We start from the raw sequence: 22,934 nt of genomic DNA, 5'->3' as shown, positions 1-22,934 counted from the left end.
GAGGCAAGCACTCTACCACTAGGCCAAACTCCCGGCACCTTTTGTTAGAATGTTTAAACAACACAGGAATAACTGAAAAGAGTGAGGTAACGTTATATCATTAATCATATCAAATCCTTTTTATGGTAAATTACCAAAATCTATGTGAGTCAGTTTCTAAATATGTAGTATTTCTGGCTTCCTCATCCACCTCAGAAAAATTCTACTTGCAAAAATCAGTTTTGTGCTCAATCAATACAATTTTTATGGTTTCATAAAATAATATACATTATCAAAGAATTAAAATATCAGTTTTATATAAAGTGAGATTAAACTGTTGACTAATGTAATTTCTAAATCATATTATTTAAAAGATGTAAACATGCTATATATACTCTGATGAGAATATATACATCCACATTTAAGTATGTACTTTACAGTTACTGTAAATACTAAACTTCAAACTTATTACTAAACAGACATACATTGACATATACAAATACATATGTGGGTATATATGTATAAATTGTGTATGTGTGTGTCTATGTATGTACTTGTATACGTTGAACCTTGTGTATTCTACTCCTTGAGCCATGTATGAAGTGCTCTTGTACTGATGTGGAACTCAAGACCCTCCTGTCTCTGCCTCCAAGTGGTTCTATGGGTTTATCTATAGTGATATTGCAAGAATGTGTCATCCAGCAAAAATGTGTCACCAGCTGTTTATTCAGTGTTTGGTTTTGGTTACCTTCTAGAAGGTCATCCTCATCAATGCCTTTGACAATCTTTGATTTGTAGTCTCGGATAAGCATGTATTTTAGAAGTCTTCTAAGTTTTTTCTAGTAAAAACAGGAAATAAATGAGACAATTATATACAGTTACTGATAGACTAATTTCACTAATAGACTAATTTTACTGATAGACTGATATCACTAAATTTAGTTATCTACTTAAGCATCACTGAGAGAAATACAGGAATCACTAATACAGTGAAATTAAAATGTAGTCATAAAGTTAAACAATAAAAGCAAAATTATTAGTTACAACACAAATATTTATAACAGGACTTTTCTCTAATCCAGACTTTCCTATATCACAATAATTACTTTCTTTTATGTCTTAGAATTTTAAAATATTTCAAAGATTTTGATAAATAGCATATTCCCCATACTAAGATTATTTATGCTCCTAAATTATGTATATAGTTTTAAGATGAGGGTGGGCAGTTTAGCCTAGTGGTATAGTGCTTGCCTAGCATGCATGAAGACAGGGTGTGATTCCCTGGTAGCAAATAAACAGAAAAAGCCACAAGTGGTGTTGTTGCTCAAGTGGTAGAGCTCTAGCCTTGAGAAAGCCCAAGGATAGTGCCAGGCCTTGAGTTCATGCCCCAGGCCTGGCAAAAAAAAAAAAAAAAAAAAAAGTTTTAAGATGAAATTTTATTTTAAATGATTAATAAACATCTAGACAATGAATTCATTCCAAATCCTTTGGTGTTTCTATTGTTTTTTGAGAGTATTTCTATTAATTAATTAATTAATTAATTAATTAGAGACAATGTCTGATTATATATAATCAGGCTGGCTTTAAACCTGAGATCCTCCTGACTAAGCTTCCAGAATTTGGAATTAGAGGTATGTCTTACCATACTTGGATTCTGGGAATCTATCTTTACAGTAGGAGAGTTAATTTGTATGTGCTAGTGCTGGAAAACATTCTATAATATAAAAAACATATTTTTTTGAAACTCAAAGTTAACAAATGCCAGTTAGGTTTTAATAATGGCGTACTTTGCAGCTTTTTAAAGGAGAGCAGATTATAGTTTTACTACAAACTTGATGTATAACCCTCTGCAGTTTCTTCTGTGGCACTGTACTGTCATTAGATTTCTCTTTATAGCTGAAACACATTGCGTCTTACAAGACTATCTATGTATACATCTATGTATGTATGCATATCTATCTATCTATATCTTTATCTATATATCTATCTATATATCTATATCTATATCTATATCTATATCTATATCTATATAGGTATATATATCACCTGGGGCTTAAATTTAGAGCCTGAGCACTGTCCCTGAGCCTCTTTGTGCTCAAAATTAGCACTCTACCACTTGAGCCACAGTGATATTTTTGAGTAGTTTATTGGAGATAAGAGTCTCACAGACTTTCCAGCCTGGCTGGCACTGAACTGTGATCCTCAGATCTCAGCCTCCTGAGTAGATAGGATTACAAGCATGAGCCACTGGTGCCTGGCTCATCTAATATTTTTGATGACCTGAGAGAAGAAAAAATGTAATCACAAGGAAACTGAGGTTAATAAAAAAATAGAAAGTACTCAGAACTCAGCAGGGCCAGAAGTAGAACACAACCAACCACAACCTGTGAAACAAGAGAAGAGTGTAGGCACATGCCTATGTGGGGATGCTGGAGAAAGCAAGGGAAACTGCTTAGTGTGGTGTACAACACAGCAGGCCATGAGGAGTGCTGGAGTACAAACTACAACTACTAAGGAAACATTCCAACCCAAAGGTCATTTGCCACCCTTTCTTTTTTCCCTCTTTGCTCTGATTCCATTTGGCATTTTAATTTTACTTTCTGATATTTTATTTATGTAAGTTACTTTAAATTCTTTTCAGAGCATTTCAGCACAACAGTACAATTATAAGAAAATGGGTCACTATCATTCTGATACAGTGCTCTAGATGGCTTAGAAATACATTGCCAAGTGGTATATGCATTCCTTAAGTTTCCATCGAGTAAAGATTTTCATTTTCCCAACAGGGCAAGAAATGTTGATACGGAATAAAATGTAATCATTTTACCTCTGTTGGTGAAAAAGGATTAATAAGACATTCTGCTTGCTCCCCAGCTGTCTCATAATGAGTCTTTACAGCATCAAGACCCTTTTTGCTCAGGCTGCTGCTATGGACCCCTTGAAGGCCTACTGCTCTTCAAGAATGCCTCAGGTATTGAATAAACACATGTCACCAAGTCTTGAAAACTCCTCCTCTGAATTCATTTTTCCTCTTTCCAGAGCTGCCATATTAATCATACTTTGCCCTGATTGCTGAAACAGCATTTCCACTTCAACATTCAGCCATTCCATCTAATTATACAACACTGAGATTCTCAATCTTAAAATGCATCTTCAGATGAGCCAGATTTAGAGAAGTGGCACTTTCGCACAAATGGTAGAAGATTAGCCTTGAGCAAAAGAAGCTAAAGGATAGCACCTAGGCCCTGAGTTCAATCAAGCTCCAGGACCAATGGGTAGTGGGGAGGAAGAAGAGCTGATTGACTAAAGCATGTAAAATAATATAAACTATTTTAACTAGCTCTTCATGGAAAATTATGATGAAATTAGACACCCAAATATCAGTTTTAATATAAATAGTTAAAAGACCAGGAAACACACCAAGAAATAGAAATTATCATGTTTTTAATATTCACCTTTTTTCTTTCCTATAAACCAATGTTACAGAATAAATTTTACAAACTTCAGCTACCAAATTAAATTCTGTAGTTGTGTTGATGTTAAGGTTCACAATAAGCAGACAAATAAATATATCATTGAGGTAATATACCACTTATGAGAACAAAGCATATGGTCAGTATCTATTTAACACTAATTAGCAATGAAAATGTGTCATCAGATTGCTAGCAGCTTTTTGTATTAAGTGCTATTTACCCAGGTAAAAATAAATAACCATTCCTTTGTAGTAAACCTAGTTTATTCTGTTAACTGTGAACACTGATCTTTTCATCAATGAGCATGAGTTCAATTTGAACACTATGTATCAAAGAAACACAGTTAACTCAAATACACTCCAGGTCTGGCACTTTACTCTGTGACATTGTTTTGTTACCTTATCTTTTCGTATTAAAAACAGGAGATCTTCAGCAGAGATCACTCTTGCTCCCCTCAGTTGGGAAACTTCAGCAGCTTGCTGCAACTAGCAACAAAGGAAAGTCAGGATTTTTTTCCAGTAATATAAATTAAACACAGTATAATCATGACGTCTCAAGAGAGAGAAATACACTAAGAGTTAAAAACCTTGAGGAATAATCCAGTGATTACAAAATTGCTTTTAAAAGCAAAATGTCCTGATTTTAGATATTTAAAAAAATGCAATTAAATTAACTTATAAGCCCACCTGTAACTGATATAATAAACAGATATCCTTGATTTCTCTCATGAAAAAAAGAAAAATCATACACAGCTTTCAGAAATACATTAATGCACCTGAAAATAATTTTATGAAATTTTATCCTTCCTACCCATGTGAGCAATGGTTTCACTCAGTATCACTAGTTGAATAAGTATATTATTAATCTGAGCTCCCATGCTGGTATGATTTGAAATAGGCCCATTCAGAACTTAAAAGATCAACAAAAACAGTAGCTGTTTCTAATATGCAAAGGAAAAAAAATACTTTCAGTTTTGGCAAGTCTTCAGTGGTTAAAGGATTCAGTCCATAAATCATAATACTGGACTGCATTAATTTCTTTCCACACTAATCACATGCACACAAAAAGTTAACTGCACACAAAACGTTAACTGTATCTAGACTGTCCAATATAAAACATACTGTATGAAAAGTTAGATTCCCCCTGAAATTTTCATCTGGTCTTTTCTTTATCTACAGAGTTGAAAGTTTTTTAAGAATTCAGAAGCCTTAGAAACACAATCTTACTTGAAAATGACCTGGAAAATACAAGAATGTGAAAAACGATAGTTCTATTTTTTTGGCAAAGGCAGACTCAGCTTCTTATTTTGATTAGTTGGAAGGAACATAAAATACATCCATCTGAAAAAAATAAAGATGCTGGGGAAAAACACTACAAAAAAAGTTCCAAATGTGATCAAACCATGCTGATTGCACCAAACCAACTCTATCCAATCTAAACTATTCCAAAAATATTTACATATAAAAGTTGTTCCTGAAGGCACCCTTTTTGGAAGGGAACAAATCTAACACACATTCTTCAGAGTCAGCCTTTTAAAAGTGACACACTGCCATTGTAACAATTACATGAAATTAAATATCATATTTTGTTAAAGAAATTCTGCTTGAATGTTGAAACAATTTTTCTAAGTTAACTTCAAATCTTCTCTAAATATACAGACTACAAAATAGACTATAACCCTCCCTATGTGTCAGCTTTACCACTGGATTTCCTGGATACTGGTGGCTGGCATGTAAACATAATTCTACCTAAATATAGAAATTTAAATTTAACTGTGAACCATTTTAAAAGGAAATCTTGGGGGAAAAGTTTTTTAAAAGATGATGCATTTACTCAAAAAGAAACTTGACAGTTTTTAGCAAGACTGAGCACAATTTTCCTAAAGTCTGATAGTGTGTCAGGAAATGTACTTTTATATTCCTTTTTAATTAAAAATGTTTATATCACAGTCTAAAATACATGTAATCAGTGTGGAGAGAAACCCGAGTTACTTATGCAGCAGTTTAGACACACGGAGAGAAATGCAGAAACAATACTGTCACACAATTTTTTTTTTCTTAAATAAAGAATGGAGATAATCTGGAGCCCCCAAACCACTACACAAGCAATTTCACTCATGGTGAGTTAAGAACATGAGAAACAGATGTTCCTAAACACTTTTCCCAATTAATCAATGGTTTACTCATACTACAGATAAATAATCTCTAACACTGTCCAAAATGTCACTTCCCAAACACAATAACCAGAGAATGAATGAAAATGGAAAATAAAGACAGAACAGTTTCACACTTCATCACCTTTTCAGTACCAGTTGTCATATTTAGTAGAAAAGGTCCAGTTTTGACTTTCATTACCTGATTTTCTAATTCTCTTAATCATTGTAATGCCCTCATTGGCACTGGCATTGCTAGTACTCCCTCAAAAGCCTTGGCTCTGCCCAGTTTGTGTGCAGTAAATGAAAGGACCACTGTGTAACTTCATCTGGGCCTGTCAGCACTGATGGGAATCCAAGCTCCCAAATCACCTTTCAGGACTCTGACCTTTTGTTCTCTACTGGGGGACAGGGACGGAGGAGAGGGGGTGCAAGCACGTGACAATTTATTAGGTAATGAAAGTAATCTGTACTAATACATATATTTGCCAATGGCTTATAACTTCTAATATATATATATTATCCACTGGTTTATAAATTCTTTTTACCTTGATTTGTAAGCAAAATCTTTCTATGAGACTATGAAAAAGAACAGAATAGCAACTTGGCAGCGCAGATTCATATACTATGCATGCAGCTCAGGATCTGCACATTTAATACAAAAACTGTATCAGAAATAGGAGACTAGAAAACCACGGAAGTGTCACAAATGTTCCTAAAACCTTTAATGACAAAGGAAGTTGATTCTATTTTCTAAGAAATATTTAATTTTCTTAATTCAGAAAATAAAAATTCAAATTCATTATTTACAGCAGTCAAATATTTCTGCCAGTAATGAAAAAGGTACATATTTATCATACATACACACATACTCTTGGAATCTAGGGTCTTGTGCATGCTAGGCAAGCAGCTCCAACATTTGAGTTACAGCCCCACAGTATATTTACATTCTCTTTCAGGTGATCAGTAGTTTTAATGACTACAAATTACTAGTAATCTCATAGTAATAATAGTTGTTATATATTGGGCACTTAATACACATTGGGCACTGGGTTATGTTTCTTATAAAAGCTCAATTCCAATTTTTAAAAGTGTATGTAAGTTTAAGTACATGTAACACTTAAAATTTGCAAAGGTTCCACTAAGTTGGATTTCAATATGCCTGCCACTACTACTGATCACATTCAATGCTTTTAGTTGCTCCACACTTAAATTAACATAGTATATATTTCAGCTTTAACTTTTATCAATTGACTTATTATGAAAGGTGAACAAGATTTAGACCTTGGATTTAACCATCTTTTTCTTATCCTGATTGTACCTTTAAGCCACAAATTGGTGTTCTTGTTTTGTTTTGATTTTTCTGCCCAGAACACCCCCCCTCCCACCTTCCTCTTCACCTGCCTGAAACCAGTAATCACCTGAACATTGAGTCAGCAAAGGATCCCAGGCTCTGAGGTCACTTCCTTATCTGCTGAGGTCATTTCCTGAACCACCTTGGTAATGCCTCCCTTGAACAGTGAAGGGGTTCCCCCAGGCTCTGAGATCATTTCTGCATCTGCTTTGGTCCTGCCTCCTGCCTTTCCCTATATAATCTGGCTTAACACAATAACACGATTGCCTCCTCTTTTTCTCTTTTTCCTTCCTCTGTCCCTGAATGGCTCCAACTCTGCGGGCTAGCAGTTTGTTTTCTCCCCAATAAACTCTTTTCTGCCTGAACCATGTAGCAGCTTCCTTTTGGCAAACAATACTCCTTCCTTCTTTCCTTCCTTCCTTCCTTCTTTCCTTCCTTCCTCCCTTCTTTCTTTCCTTCCTTCCGCCTCCTCCTTTCTCTTCCTCCTCTTTCCTGATTCCCCTCATTCCACATTTTTGCCACATTTCCCTTGACCCTCACAATGACCCATTTCACCTGCATGAAAAACTTGCGCTTCAGAAGGCTGAATGGATTTCCAGGTAACCACTGATCCCTGGACTGCAAGTAGTCTACTCAAAACAATAACAGGAATGCCCAGGAGGCAGACAGAGTGCAGTTTCACTGCTCATTCCCACCCTGGCCTAAGGCTGTCTAGCCTCTTTGTAATTCACATTATAATGTGACTTTAACTGGGGCTCCAGCCTTCAACTGCTCTGTGCTTCTACCTGACATGATTTTGAGGCACAACAGTGGGTGAATAAGCTTTTCTTCCTTCCATAATCCTTCCTATTAGGGTTTCCAAACATCCAACCCCAGAGGTCAACTCTCAAATCAATCTGGGCCAAGTTTTGTTGTTGACTAAAGTGTTAGTAACATCAGGAGACATCTCAGACCAAAATGCACTTCACCTCCAAATAGGGAGTCACCAAGATAGAAAAGTCAAAATGAGGTTTCACTACTGATCTTCTACCTTCCATCCTTGGGAATTAATGACTGCGATGAATCAACTTCTCCTAAGAAGTCTACACAGGATATTTCCTTATGGGCGATCATTGTTGCAACCTTGTTTTCCACTACTCTCTCCACTTTTAAAGGTAAACCAAGCCTGGATCCTAGTTTAGCTACTTTGTTGCTGTGTGGCCTTGGACAAAGCCACTGAATATATCAATTCAGGGCTCCCTTCTTGATTTCCTGTACATCCGGTGCTGGATTACAGGACCAAGGTCATCATCTGTAAGAGAAACGCAGGTGGATCTGGAAAAGATGGAAAAAGTCATAAGGTGATCTGATTCCTGCTAGTATCCAGGTTGAGGGAAAAAGGGAAGTCTACAAATTGGTTTTTGTTAAATGAACAAACTGTCATATATTACAATTAAACAACATTGAGAGTAGCTTGACCACTATAAGCAAACTTCTTTTTACCCTCTGCTTTTGTTTGCTTTGTTTCCCTTGTCCTCACTAATTACCTCTTTGCGTTCTAGATCCTGTTTCTGTGAACCCAATACTACTTCACAGTGAATCTTCAACATGTCACAAGGGAGCACCCAAACATCCTGACTCTTGTTTTTGATCATTATTCACCCCCATTTAATGCTTTTTCTTTTATGGTGAAGTTTCCATCCATTTTAGTTCAGGATTGCAGGGTGTTTTTTTTTTTGTTGTTTGTTTGTTTTTTTGTCCTTGTGGGCTTGAACTCTGGGCCTGGGCCCTCCCTGAGTACTTCAGCTCAAGTCTACCACTCTACCCCTTGAGCCACAACACCACTTCCAGTTTTCTGGTGGTTAAATGGAGATAAGTCTCACTGACTTTAGTGCTCAGGCTGGCTTGAACTGTGATCCTCAGATCTCAGCCTCCTGAGTAGCTAGGATTACAGGCAAGAGCCACTGCACCCAGCTAGGACTGCAGTTCTAACCTCTGCTTTATAATTCTCATCTACTGAATTCAACTTCTGTGTCACCTGGAGTCAGCATGTTCTGACTTTTTTTTTCTTGTGTATGGACATGTTTTCCTGTGCATACATTTAAGTCATCCATAATTTCATCTGAGATAACATGTCTGTTACACAGACCCCTGGAATACTATGATCCTTTAAAGAATAATTATTCTTTCTGTATTTAAGTAAAATGAACTCAAAATGAAACATTTATTCACCTTCTCTGTGGTAGGTTACAGCAGAAATTACCTGACAGGTAGCTGAACAGGAATCCCTTGGGAATAAATTAACAACTATATGCCTACAAACATATTTATGTTCCCTCTCCCCATCATGCTCAATTTGATGATCTGGTTGAAAACAGAATTCAAGGTTAAATTCAAGCTTAAAAATCACTTTCTCCTAGAGGGAGAGGTGTGGCGTGTGTGTGTGTGTGTGTGTGATGGGGTGGCCTTCTTATATTTCTGTTGGGTACTCACAGTGATACTATAGGCTATGCATTCTTGTCTTTCCTATCTGGAAAATTTGGAAGATTACTTTGAAATATCCTGTCTTCTGTTTTCCATGTTCTTTCTGGAGTGTGTAATAATTGAATATTTATGAGCTTGTCCCTGGAGTTTCAAATCCTCAGATCTTGTCTAGGATAGTCATAGAAGAAGAAGACCACAATAGCTCAATAGCCATGTACATATAAGATGATGCTAAGCAAAATGAATTCCAAGATATGGAAATAAGAGGTTTTTCTTAGTTGTTGTTGTTTTTAATGTACTGTGTGAAGTCCTTTTTTCTATCATTTTTCCTCCCTTTGGTTTATCCCCTGCTGTCACTGTATTTGATTTTGGTACACTGGGTCTTGTATATACATTCATCTGAATTGGGGAAAAAAAGGAAACAACAAAATAAGACAATATGTTGGAAATAAACTTTACAACTTGGGGGGAGGGGAAGTGGGAGAAAAATAAGGGAGGGGATAACAATGTTTGACAAGAAATGTACTCATTACCTTAAGTATGTAACTGGAACCTCTCTGTATACCACATTGACAATAAAAAGTAGAGGCGGGGAGAGAAGCAGTTACACAATTTGGTGAGATGGGCATCAGAGGTCTGCCATAGCATTGGAAGTAACAACTGACCCAATTAACCATAGAAGTATAGAAGGATACAGTGTAAAGCTCTTACTTTGTACTAATGGCTTAGTTTACCATGATGTTTGCCATGGAATACATAGTACATATGGATATAGTTAATTACTTTGGTGTCCTATTCAATAGCACCAGATACATTTGAAAGCCAAAAGCAATTGCAAAATGGGATTATGGTGCTGTAGCTCCTGATGCATAAAAGAGATCGGTCTCTTATTTCCCGTCTGTTCTCTGCTTTTATCATTTTTAAATACAGATAATTTGTATATATTCCCCCTTAATTTGTCTGAGAAAGTATCCTTTATTCAAATTTTGTACTCAAAGATTGCTTATATAGGAAAAGTAATATATGTTGTATATAATATTTATCAAATTACATGTCGTATATGTAAAGCTAAATGAAAAGTGAGGTGTCCTATGCCCAGATGTCAGTCCCATATTTCACTATAAGCTTTTAAGCCCAAGAAGATGATAATCTTCATATCATGTTACACTTAGGCCCCTGTAAAAAAATGAAATAACATGGTGCAGAAAAATAAAAAAACTTTACAAGCATAGGATACTTCTTAGGAATCGCTCATTCTTGTTAAAGAAACTGTGAAACAGCTAAGTATAGTTAAGAAAAAGAGATTCCAATGAAAGCTTGGTAGGCTAGGGACATGTTTAGCTTTAGTTACTAAAACCCAAATCAGATATTATTATGAGATTCATTCAAATCAGGGTTAACTACCCAGCAATATTCACATAGTCAAATTCTGAGAGGATAAACAGTACAGAGAAAACAGGACTCTAGATCTTTCCAAGATAAAAGCAAGATGTCCCCAGCCTTCTGAGGTCCTTGCTAACTCAAGTAAAATGAGAGATAGTCCCTTTCTTTCCATTGTGCTACATGGGTAGCTTTTATGATGCCAGCACTATCATATTACACATTGCAAAGATCTCATCACAAAACAACTCCCTTTCCAGAAAGAAAGTCTCCATCAATGTTTATATAAATTACATAACATGGCAATTACACAAGAGCCCGTTAACATGGCAAGTATAGGGAACAGGCACAGGAACTAAAGGAAGAGGTCAAGGACTACTGAATGTTACTGTGGTTCTGTGTGTATGTGGTTAATAACTAAATGTGATGAAGACTACTAACACTTCAAGACAAACCTTTTGTAGTACACAGAGCCGAAATGAAATAGGTAGCAGAGAGATAGAAAATGAAGGTTCAGGTGGGTGAGTGCAGATGCATATGCATAGCCATACATACAGAGTGTGGCCTTTCAGTAGGGACACTCACAGAATGCTGAGGGAAGAGGGAACATGCTCAGCTCAACTGGTAATTCTAGTCAATCTTGGCAATCAATGGGGTGTCTTGCATTGCAGCCAGATTGCTTTTCACATTCCCAAAGTTCTATTACTTCTAACTAAACACGGATCCCTGGCTCATTCATTTGAGAATTCAGCTATTGAGCGTATAGGCTAGTCATGGGCTTAGAAACAGGAATTATACTGTTCTGAGGCAAGCAAAAGAAGCAAGAAAGCAAACAATAAGAAAGAAACAAAACATAGTCGCTAACCTCACAAGAGCTACAGATTTTTAGTTAAAATATACAACCAATGACAGCAGATATTATAAAAGGTATACTCTGAAATAAATCAATGTACTGATGTTGGGAGCTTAAGAATTAAAAAATGTTATAATTTGTGTATTATATTGCCAGGAGTGCATTAACCTAACACTACTGCAAATGTTACACAGGAAAGTAAGCTTCAATAAGGTGGTCGTTATTGTGGTGTTATTTGTGGTGTTGGGACTTACACATGCTAGGCAAATATTCTATCACTCTGCTACATCATGCCCTTTATTAAGGGTATTCATTACCGAAGAGTCTCAAAGACATTCCTAGAGATTATCTAGTCTTTAAAAAAAAAACTTTGGTCATTGGGAGTCAATGCTCAGTTTAAGATACTAGCCATGATGCATACCGACCCTAAAAGAAATCAGATCTTGCTTCCCAGTCTTTAAATAGGATTCTGGGGGGGAAAAAACCTCTGTTTTCAAATTTCTCTGGTTGAATTTCAACTGACATATGTGGGTCTAGGATACCTTTGAGACTGAACCTATATGGGATCATTAATATTGATTTATAAGTATGTTTACCGATCAGATACTTAGAGGAAAACAGAATACTTAAGCTGGATAATCAGAGATAGGTTTAAATACAAGAATATTTAAACATCTGTGAGGCAGGGTTAGGGAAATCAAAGAGCTAGTGTGGTATCTTATTGCCACTGCCTCCCTAGTTCCTGGCTCCTAGGTCTAGCAACAACAGGGAATCATTACTCTACAGGGCTTAGGGAACAAGAAGAGGCAGTAGCTACCCCAAGCTGAAAGTGCAAGTCTGGGGTTATAGCGCTCTCTGACCTTACATTTACTGACTCACAGGTCTTCCCCTGGTGCCTCTGACTAGAAAACTCAACAAGAAAGTAGAGAGCAAGTTAGACGTGGTGAGATGAACGTCCGGTATAATAAAAAGATGAAGTGGGTGGAAGGAATAGGAGAAATACCCCCAAAGAGATAGCCAGTATCACAGGAGTCTTCAGATTCACCAAGGACAACATCACAAGGCTACTTTCTCCCTAAAACAGCTAAAGATATTTTGCCTACTTTAAAAAAATATTTCTATTCATACATCTTAGAAATGGGCGAGAAGTACCACTATCGAATAAACAATGTGGAAACTAGAAGACCTAAGGATGAAAATTGTAATTCCAGATTCCAAACTTAATTTAAGAAAGAGGAATATTAATAACAAAAGTAAGAATAAATTAGCCTTTATTGAAAGCACTATGAGATGCTTTCATACTTTTTTCTGACTTCTCCCTTCCCCCAAATTCTTTTAATCTTTTGCAAAAAATCTCGTGGGCTATGAGATAATAGTGCTTCATAGATTTCTCATAAAAAAGAAATATTTAGGACTGGAGTGTGGCCTAGTGATAAGAGTGCTTGCCTAACATGCACAAAGCCCTGGGTTTGATTCTTTGGTACAGCATAAAGTGTTTAAGGGCAGTGCCCAGGCCCTGAGTTCAATCCCCAGGATTGGCAAAAAAAAGTAAGTTTAGTATTTCATATTGCTATTGCTGAGCTTCTCAAATTGTAATAATCACATAAATAAGTTAGGATGTATCTATTAGGTATGTATCCCTGTAATTCCAGCTAACTTACGAAGCAGAAACAGGAAGATCAAAAGTTCAAGGCTAGCAGGGCAAAGGCAGAAGTGAGGCCTTACCTTAATAATTCAAAATTAAAATAATAGGGCTGGGAGTTTAGCCTAATGGTAAAGTGCTTGCATAAGCATACACGAAGACCCAAGTTCGATTTCTTGGTATACATCCATATCAAACAGCCAGAAATGGTGCTGTGGCTCAAGTGGTAGAGCTCTAGCCTTGAGAAAGCTCAAGGGCAGTGCCCAGGTCCTGAGTTCAAGGACCAGGACTGGCAAAAATAAAATAAAATATAATAAATAAATAGAGTAGGAGGCTCAAGTGGTAGAGTATGTGCTTCATGTATATAAGGCCTTGGTTTAATCTCCAGTGCTAAAAAATATAAAATTGACTATCTCTAAAATTTCATATTATAGATTATTTCAAGATAGAGAAAAGGAGTGACTAGATTACAATCTCTACCTGTACCATTATGCTACTGAAGAGAAACCTCATCATTATTTATGGGAAGAATGGCATCTGAGAAAATTCTTTAGAAATGTCATAATAAAATTATTAGTCCATATATAAAATAAACCAAAGGCATTATCATACTGTAAACCCTGAAATTCAAAAAAAAAAAAACTAACTGGCAGACTACCCAGAGAATCCTAGGAGACCATGACTGATCTGTGGGGATCATTCTTTGGGAATTGGTATTATAAGAAATGAAACTGCTCTCTCCTCACAACTCAAGAACTTGACCTTTTGTTGAGGGAACCCACTGCCCTGAAGCCAAGAATATCACAATATTAGGATCTCCAAATTCTTCTGAAACACCTTCATAGCCCCAACTACCTTGATTACGGAAGGTAGGTAGTCAACTGATTGTTCCTAAGGCAGTGCATGTCTAACATGGACAAATATATACATTATAAATGACACATAGCTTTTACCCAATTCTTAACAATGGAGCCACATAGAGCGTCTCCTCTTCTGCATTATGATTTTCTCTTAAAACTTCTCTAACCTATCTAATGAAGAATCTGAGAAACAAACAAAATCAAGAAACTGCTTTTAGAAGCAGTCTAAATAGTCATATTCTCATATCTTTAATCCGTTGACACTGAAAGCATTTTGCAAATCTTTCTCAGTCAATTAATGAGCCACCGAAAGGTTCAGTCCGGATACTTCCCAGTAAGAAGCAAAATATTTATTGGTTACTGGTTCTGTGCCAGGGAAATAAACATATAAGGGCAAGTAAGAAAAACCCTGAAGGAGAAAAGCAGTGGCAGGGGTAAGCCCTACCTAGTTTATTAAAATGTACTACAAAGCCTCTGTAACCAAAGCCTCTGTGAATGATCAGACCAGCACAACAACAACAAAAAAATCCAAGAAGCTGATCCATATGTACAGACGATTCAGTACATACTGGTGTGTGTGTGTGTGTCTGTGTGTGCACAAACATGGCACTACACACTGTCTCTCCTCCCTCCCTCCCTCCCTCCCTCCCTCCCTCTCTCTCTCTCTCTCTCTCTCTCTCTCTCTCTCTCTCTCTCTCTCTCTCTCTCTCTCTCTTTCTTTCTTTTTCACTCAAGGATGAACTCACTTGAGCCAAACCTCCACTATTGGCTCTTTACTGCTTAATTGGAGATAAGAGTTCATTGTACTTCCCTGGAAAACAAACTGGGTGAATGGCTGGGCACCTGCCTAAGAAACAGAAGGGTCTGAGTCTAAATTACAATATCAAAAAGAAAAGAAAAAAAAAAGAAAGAAACTGAAATTTACATTTAATACAGACATTAGATTTTGCTTACCAGAAGGTGACAAGAATGAAGAATGAGGCCGGGAGTTTGGCCTAGTGGTTAAAGTGCTTGCCTAGCATGCATGAAGACCCGGGTTCGATTCCTCGGTACCACATACATAGAAAAAAAAGCCGGAAGTGGTGCTGAGGCTCAAGTGGTAGAGCCCTAGCCTTGAGAAAGTCCAAGGACAGTGCTCAGGCCCTGAGCTCAAGCCCAGGACTGGCAAAAAAAAAAAAAAAAAAAAAAAAAAAGAATGAAGAATGAAAAAAGACTGTAAAGCCAGGTGTGGTGGCTCACACTTGTAATCCTAGCTACCCAGAAGGCTGAGAGGTGAAGATCACAGTTCAAAGCCAGCCTGGACACTAAACATTGTGAAACTCTTATCTCCAATTAACCACTAGAAAACCAGAAGTCCCACTGTGGCTCAAAGGATAGGGTGGTAGGTTTGAACTGAAGAGCTCAGGGACAACACAGAGGCCCAGAGTTCAAGCCCCGTGATCTACAAAAAAAAAAAAAAAAAAAAAAAAAGATACATAGGCATATCCGGTTTCACTGAAACGTTTCCTAGGAATGTGCTGCAAACTATGGCATGAGTACTTTAAAAGAGGTTTGCAAAAAACTCATTCATACACATGGAGGAATTATGTATAGTCTGCATTTCTTAGAGGATGATTGTCAACATAATTAAACACTTTTGACTCAGACAGTCTTATTCAACCAAATTTAAAGCTATAGCAAAACACTTTCTCTAGATAAGCACAGTACTTAGAAAATGCCCCATTATTACTAACAGACATTACCTGAGAAACAAACACAGACGGTTCCTTATCCCAAATGCCTGACTTGTGTACTGGACACGACACCAGCGGCTGGGAATGCAAAGATGACTAAAATGTGGTCCTTACCCTTAAGGAAAAATATCGTGTAATGTCCAAAACACCAAGAAAGGTGGGGAGAGGAGCATATCTAACGGAATATGGGCATTCTAGAAACTGTAAACAAGGCACAAAGGAAGTGAAAGGTAGGTGGGATGTATGCCTGGGAGAGGAAGAAGTCAGGATGAGTTCTTGCATTTAATTTTTACTAACACTAATAATATTCTACAAGAAAAGTACAACAGTACAGGAAAAAATTAGTTTACCTTTATAAATCTTGGGATTATTGCCTTTTTTTTCTTTTTGCCAGTCCTGGGGCTTGAACTTGGGGTTTGGGCACTGTCCCTGAGCTTCTTTTGCTCAAGGCTAGTGCTTTACCATTTGGACCTCAGCTCTACTTTTGGCCTTATTATTTTTTTTAACATAGTTTACTGTAGATAAGAGCTCACAACTTTCCTCCTAGGAAAGTTTTAAACCATGCTCCTCAGATCTCAGACTCTAGAGTAGCTAGGATCACAGGCATGAATCACTGGTGTCTTTTTTTTTTCTTTTTTTCTTTTACTCTGGTTTGAATTCTGTACTTCTGTGCTAGTACTTTATGACAGCAGCAGATACAGAGAGGAAAAACCATCTCATCCCAGTGTCTTGGGAGAAAGGTCTCAACCTTGTATAACTTGTTACTAAAGACCAATCTCAATACCTTCGAGACAGCCTTCCTTCAATGTGAGAGATTTCTAATACCCAGATCTAGCAAAAGAAATACATAGGCTTCTGGCATTACATTTGACTCAATGGTCTTTGAGAACCAGCTCTCAAAGAGAGGGTATCTCCTATGACTTTGCAAACTAAAACTGGTATGCTAATGATCACTCTATAGTGTTTCATCATTAGTGAAAAGGTCTGGATAGGGATGAGAACTGTGTTAAACTGTATGTTGCCCCTAGTACATTGTGTCAGATAATGCTCTGAGCTCAGAGTGATATTATCTCTGCCTTATGATGAGAGACTGTGGCTTTGAAATGATACTGACTTACAGTCTGATCTTAAAAAGTCTTCTTTTAGAGGAATTAGGCAATACAGACCATGTATGTCATCAAACCTCTAAAACCACTGTGAGATCACCATTATTTCAGCAATAAGAGAACAAGATTCTGTAAATTAAACTGATAAAACATTTTCCTATGAATTGTACTCAAAATATTGAGCAATACTGACAAAAGTTAGAACACAAAGTATGATCAGTCTTATCTAAGCAGAAAATGAGACTGATTTGCATAGCAGTGGCATTGTCTCCAGTACTTCAGAAAATGAAGATGAGAAACAAAACTCGACCCTTAATTCAAGTGTCCTGAGAAGAACTGGCTTAGAATTTTTGCTTTAATCTTATTTTTAAAGTGCTTTAATGAAAACTGTTATTTTACATGGGCATACAAAGAGGATATATTAGCAAAATAAACTGCAAAAAGTCAGACTGCAGACATGGCTTAAGTGCTAGAGGTGAGCCTGATCAAGTACAGGGCCCTGAGTTCACGTCTCAGGATTGTCAGAGACAATAATAAAAAACAAGTTATGTAATAATTCACCTAAAGGTCATTCTGTATTAACAGAATTAACTGATCTAAGAATATTTCCATGAAAAATAAAAGAAATCTGTAATTTGAACAACCAAGTTGTTGACATGTTACTGAAAGAGTGCTGGTTTCAATAGTGGTTAAACCTTGATAGTTAACCAAAGTCTAAGAAAAGCACCTTCAAGAGTAAAGCAGTAAAATCAAAGGAACTTTAGCTCTATTGTCTTAAAAATAGAGATGTTGCTGGGGTGGGTGCTGCTCAAGCCTATAATCCTAGCTACTCAGGAGGCTGAGATCCCAGGATCAAGGTTCAAAGCCAGCCTGGGAACAAAAGGTCCTGAGACTCTTATCTCCAATTAACCTCTAGAAAAAGGGAAGTGAGCTTGGCTCAAGGGTAGGAAGCTGAAGAGTGTGGGGTCAACACCTAGGCCCAGGGGTAGGGTGGTAGCCGAAGAGCTCAGGGACAGCGCCCAGGCTGAGTTCAAGTGCCATGACCCCCCCTCAAAAAAAAAAAAAACTAATAGAAATATTATTATTCCTTGTTGGAAAAAGTTTTATGAGAGTATATATTGTCCCAAATCTGTGTTGTGTTAACTTTATGCATACAAATAATATATATTATAATGTTATATACACATACTAGAGTCTAAAAGAAAGTATTAAAAGTAATTAGGGTTTCCTTGTACTAAATGTAATTAACAAATACATAGCTACTGAGTTCCAAGTATGTGCTATAGATTCTGTTTTTGTGTTAAAATGTGTATATTGATTTACCTTAAATTTTGTAACAAAATATTATGTATGACTCAAGTAAAATATCCTTTGAATCTTCCTGGTCATTTCTCAGAAGATAACATGGTTCAGTAGCCTTTTCAGCAGACAAGTAGACATTTATTATTACTGTTTTCAGTGGTAGGGTCCAACACACTGTCACATGCATATATGGAGACATTATTACAACTCTAGCAGCTCCCTTTCAAATACTTTGTTTTTCTTGTGCCAGTATTGGGGCCTGGATGTTATTCCTTAGCTTTTTTGCTCAAGGATGGGATTCTACCACTTGAATCACAGGCTCATGGACTTTCTTGCCTGGGCTCCCTTTTAAGCCCAAATCCTCAGATATCAGCCTTCTGAGTATTATAGGTGGAATTATAGGTGGGAACCACTGGTAACCAGGCTCAGATAGTTTTCTTTGTTTTTTCACTTTAAAGAAGTTAGTAAGACGCTTGACTTGAAGTAATTTACCCCTACTTAAAGACATATTGCCCTACATGTAACAGCTACAAAACTGTCCTTGGTTTTATAATGACAAATGAAAACATTAAAATTCTCCAATCAAACTAGGTATGCAAGGATTTTTGTTGTTTTTCTCCTTTTTTTTGTTAAATGAGTGAAAGCAAAATAATTTACTGAAATATAAAGATAAAAGCTGAATGAGCATGCCACTAAGGGAGATGGCGGATATTTTCACAGAACCCAGTATTTTTTCCCATCCCATCTCCATTTGATGACAATCAAAATATACCAGTAGCCATTAGTTAAAAAAAGAAAAACAAAAACAGTATGCTTGTGCATATACACCAGTTACTTTATGTACAATAAAGGAATGGGGAAGGGGTAAATGAAAGAATAGGGAAAACTATACTGTAGTAGTCAGTATATGGTGGGACTAAATTGCAGTTTTCTTCTTTTTTCTTTTTTTTTTTTTTTGCCAGTCCTGGGCTTGAGCTCAGGGCCTGAGCACTGTCCTTGGACTTTCTCAAGGCTAGAGCTCTACCACTTGAGCCTCAGCATCACTTCCAGCTTTTTTCTATGTATATGGTACCAAGGAATCGAACCCGGGTCTTTGGGCATGCAAGGCAAGCACTCTACCACTAGGCCAAACTCCCGGTGCCTAAATTGCAGTTTTCTAATTAAGAATGTATTCTTGCTCTACAAGAACAAAGTTCTGGAGCAAAGTAGCGGGTCCCCCTTTTTAGTAGACACCTCCTGTCTGCTGCTGGAAAACATCAATTGTATCTTCATCCTCCATTTTCAACTGTGCAGGTGTCATTGATTGGTTGCCCATCAAATCAGAATCTGATCTCATTGACAAACCCTGTCATTCACAATAAGCTTTAATTAGTTTACTAAGTAGTGTATGCCTCTTAATCTTAAACTGCACCATCCTGCTCCACCACCTTCAAATTAATATGATCCTTATTCTCAGTCTTGACTCCTTCCTTGGGCTTTTCCTCAGCTACGGTGAGCACCCTGGTCCCCTCAGATGGCACTTCACAAAAGAGTCCGCACTGAATGAGCACCACAGTGGCTGGAGGGGGTGGCTCAGTTTTAAAAAGAAATAACTGATTGTATTACAATATAAATATTTTGAGAATTATTTCCTTGCTCTCAGTCCGCCTGCCATATGTGTGCTTGAACACTTGAGAAAGTCTTCCTAAAGTCTGGTGGCTTACGAAGGCCCGAGAAAGAACCTTTACAAAGAGGAACCGTAATACCAGAAATAATCCAGCTGGACATTATTACAGCCAGAGGATCAGAACTGTCCTTGGTTTCTCTACCTACATGGAATTTGTGAGCAACACTTTGTTTTTTTTTCCAGATTAGGACATTTTCAACAAAACAATGCTAATCATTTGTAAAACAACCACTGAATTTTAAAATATCTGGAGGGAGAGAAACACTTACTGTTTTCTGCTTAGACTGGTATGCCTGAGTCATTACATTATCTGGAGCATTTTCTCGTCACAGAATTCCATGTTGTGCTAGCAAATCTCTACTAATATAATGTTATAAAGCTTTCCCAACTGTGTTCTGCTAGACATTCACGTGATGATTGCAACACTGTTCTTTAAATAACTGTGGAGTTCCAGGCAGAAGAAAGTACTGTTATTTAACATACACAATGTTCCAGCAGATATAGACACTGTCCAAATGAATTCCTAATTCTTCTGAGGTTCTTTTTTTCTAAATGTATTAAGAAAAAAGGAGTCTTCTTAACTTAAAATTTTATGTCATTTCTTATCATAAATAATAACTATCTAAAACTGCTGTTTGTGTGTACCTAGGATTATAATAAATGCCATGTGTCAAGGGGAGTATTACAACAGTAATTTTCAATATCTATATAATTAGTTCACATAATATATTTAATGGCTTGCTACATGTTTAGTTGGCAAGTTCCTACATTTACTAACCTCATAATTTTAAATTAGAAAATTATATTTCAACCTACTGTTTTTATTTTGACTGCATCTAAAATATATGAACAGTGGCACATACAGTCAATAAATGAGCCATTATTTTTCCAAGGTGTATGAAATACATACATAGTGATATCAATGACATTAAGTTCTCCTGCTAAACAGGGAAACAATTAAAATTGTGTTAACTATAAAATAAGGATTATACTAATGTTAATAAAAGGACAAGATTTACCTTTTTTTAAACTGTAGACATGCAGTCATGTGAATGTAACCTAATGCTGGCTGTATAAAACATGAACTAAGCAAAGGTTTTCCAGCTGTTTTTGATCAGCTTCCTTTGTTTAACATGAAGTCAACTTCCAGAAGACACAGACGAGCTGTACATCCACAGGTAATGGTTACCAGATGGACAAGTTCTCCCTGCTGCTTGGTCTGACATCAGAAAAAATACACTACAGGGAAGGACCAAGAGTCTGAGGGATCCTGAGCCACAATCAGGCCCTTTCCACCTACAATGGCTAGCACAGTCCAAGATTCTCTAGTGTCAAAGCAATTGTGTAATTTTAAAATACAGTAAAATGCATAAAATATATGCAATATGGTGTTGATGAAGAAAAGTTTTACATTTTTTAAGTGATACTTTTAATTATTATTCCTTTTCTTAAGGCAAAAGTTCACTTCAATAGAACTTGAGTATCTACCTTAAGCTTTTACTTATTATGGATGCATAACAAATATTTATAAGCCAACAACCTGTGACTCATGCCTGTAATCCTAGCTACTCAGGAGCTTAAGATCTGAGGATCCTGGGTTGAAACCCTGAGGTTTGAAGCTAGCCTGGGCAAGAAAGTCGACAAGACTCTTATTTCCAATTAACCACCAAAAAAAAAGAAAGAAAAAAAGCCAGAGGGCACCGGGAGTTTGGCCTAGTGGTAGATTGCTTGCCTAGCATGCATGATGACACAGGTTTGATTCCTCAGTACTTTATACATAGAAAAAGCTGGAAGTGGTGCTGTGGCTCAAGTGACAGAGTGCTAGACATGAGGAAAGCCCAAGGACAGTGTTCAGGTCCTGAGTTTAAGCCCCAGGACTGGCGCCCCGCCCCCCCTCCTCAAGCCAGAAGTGGAGTTGTGGTTCAGGTAGTAGAGTCTTAGCTCTGAGCAAAGAAACTCAGCAACAGTGCACAGGCCCTGAGGTTTAGCCTTAGGACTGGCACCAAAAAACAAAGGGGGGGGGGGAGAGAGAGAGAGAGATAGAGAGACAGAGAGAGAGAGAAATATTCATAAGAGATGGAGATAGAGAAAATAGCTTTCATATATGTAATCAAATTTTGTCTATCAGTAGAAAAAATACAAAATTAGAGAACGAATAAAATAATATGTAGTCCATGCCTCAACTTCCTTTATACTTAACATTTCCTGTAAATTAAAATTTAGGAAGATGAGATGAGAGCAAATCAAAACAACTCTGGAAAATAAAAGAATGACATTAGTAGATCAAAACATTAAGAAATTCCTTAAAGAAAGAAATTAAACAAAAATCAGATGAATGGAAGGACTGGTTGAAAACTCACAATTCAAACACAGGGAAAAGAAGACTGTCAGGTAGATAGAACTAGTTCCTAGGAGGCTCCAGACTCAAGGTAAGGCAGAAAAAAAAAAAAAGCAAAAAAGCACGTAGGTCAATCATATGAATAAATAATGTAAGAAAACTGTAACCAATCCATGAAATCAAAGAACCAATCCTTTCCTATAGGGTTATCAAGCCATGGGGAGTAGAGCACACAGTCTGTAAAGACTGTGTCTTCAAAACCTTCCAATGTTCTCTGCGCCTCAAGCCTCCTACTTTCAAGTTCTTGGTTAGAGACATTCTCTGGAGCCTCAGCCTCAGCCTTCATCCATCCACATGGAGGAGATGCCCTGCATCATGGAGGTAAGGTTGGGAAGAAAGGCGGATGGGCAACAGGTTGCCTAACTTTCCAGCAGGAAATTCTTAAGCTGTTTTACTTTGTTGTGCAGATGGAGTCATGTACTTCAGTCAAGCTGGCCTCAGATTGTGACTCTTACCACAACCACTCAAACAGCCAAATTACAAGTGTATGCCACCATGCTCAGCTGGATAGTTGGTTTTCCATGGAGCAAAACATTTCATTTTAATAAAGTCCAGATTGTTTCATGGATCATT

The 22,934-nt window shown here is 37.0% G+C and overlaps 1 protein-coding gene across 2 annotated transcripts in view; it reads right to left on the bottom strand.

Annotated features, from left to right (window-relative positions):
- The window catches only part of Supt3h (SPT3 homolog, SAGA and STAGA complex component), a 251,889-nt gene that overhangs the window by 101,963 nt on the left and 126,992 nt on the right, over nucleotides 1-22,934 (bottom strand). For both annotated transcript variants that reach the window (XM_090355553.1, XM_090355552.1), the window contains exons 4-5: nucleotides 3,851-3,937; nucleotides 728-818 (exon numbers count right to left, since the gene is read on the bottom strand). In XM_090355553.1, coding sequence (XP_090211679.1) covers nucleotides 728-818; nucleotides 3,851-3,937 — 178 coding nt within the window. The remainder of the gene's footprint in view (nucleotides 1-727; nucleotides 819-3,850; nucleotides 3,938-22,934) is intronic.

Source organism: Megascapheus bottae, chromosome 22 (genome assembly GCF_031878675.1).
Source record: "Megascapheus bottae isolate mThoBot1 chromosome 22, mThoBot2.hap1, whole genome shotgun sequence".
NCBI classification, from domain to species: domain Eukaryota; kingdom Metazoa; phylum Chordata; class Mammalia; order Rodentia; family Geomyidae; genus Megascapheus; species Megascapheus bottae.
Note: the sequence above shows the minus strand (reverse complement) of the source record. Positions and strands in the feature narration are given on the sequence as shown.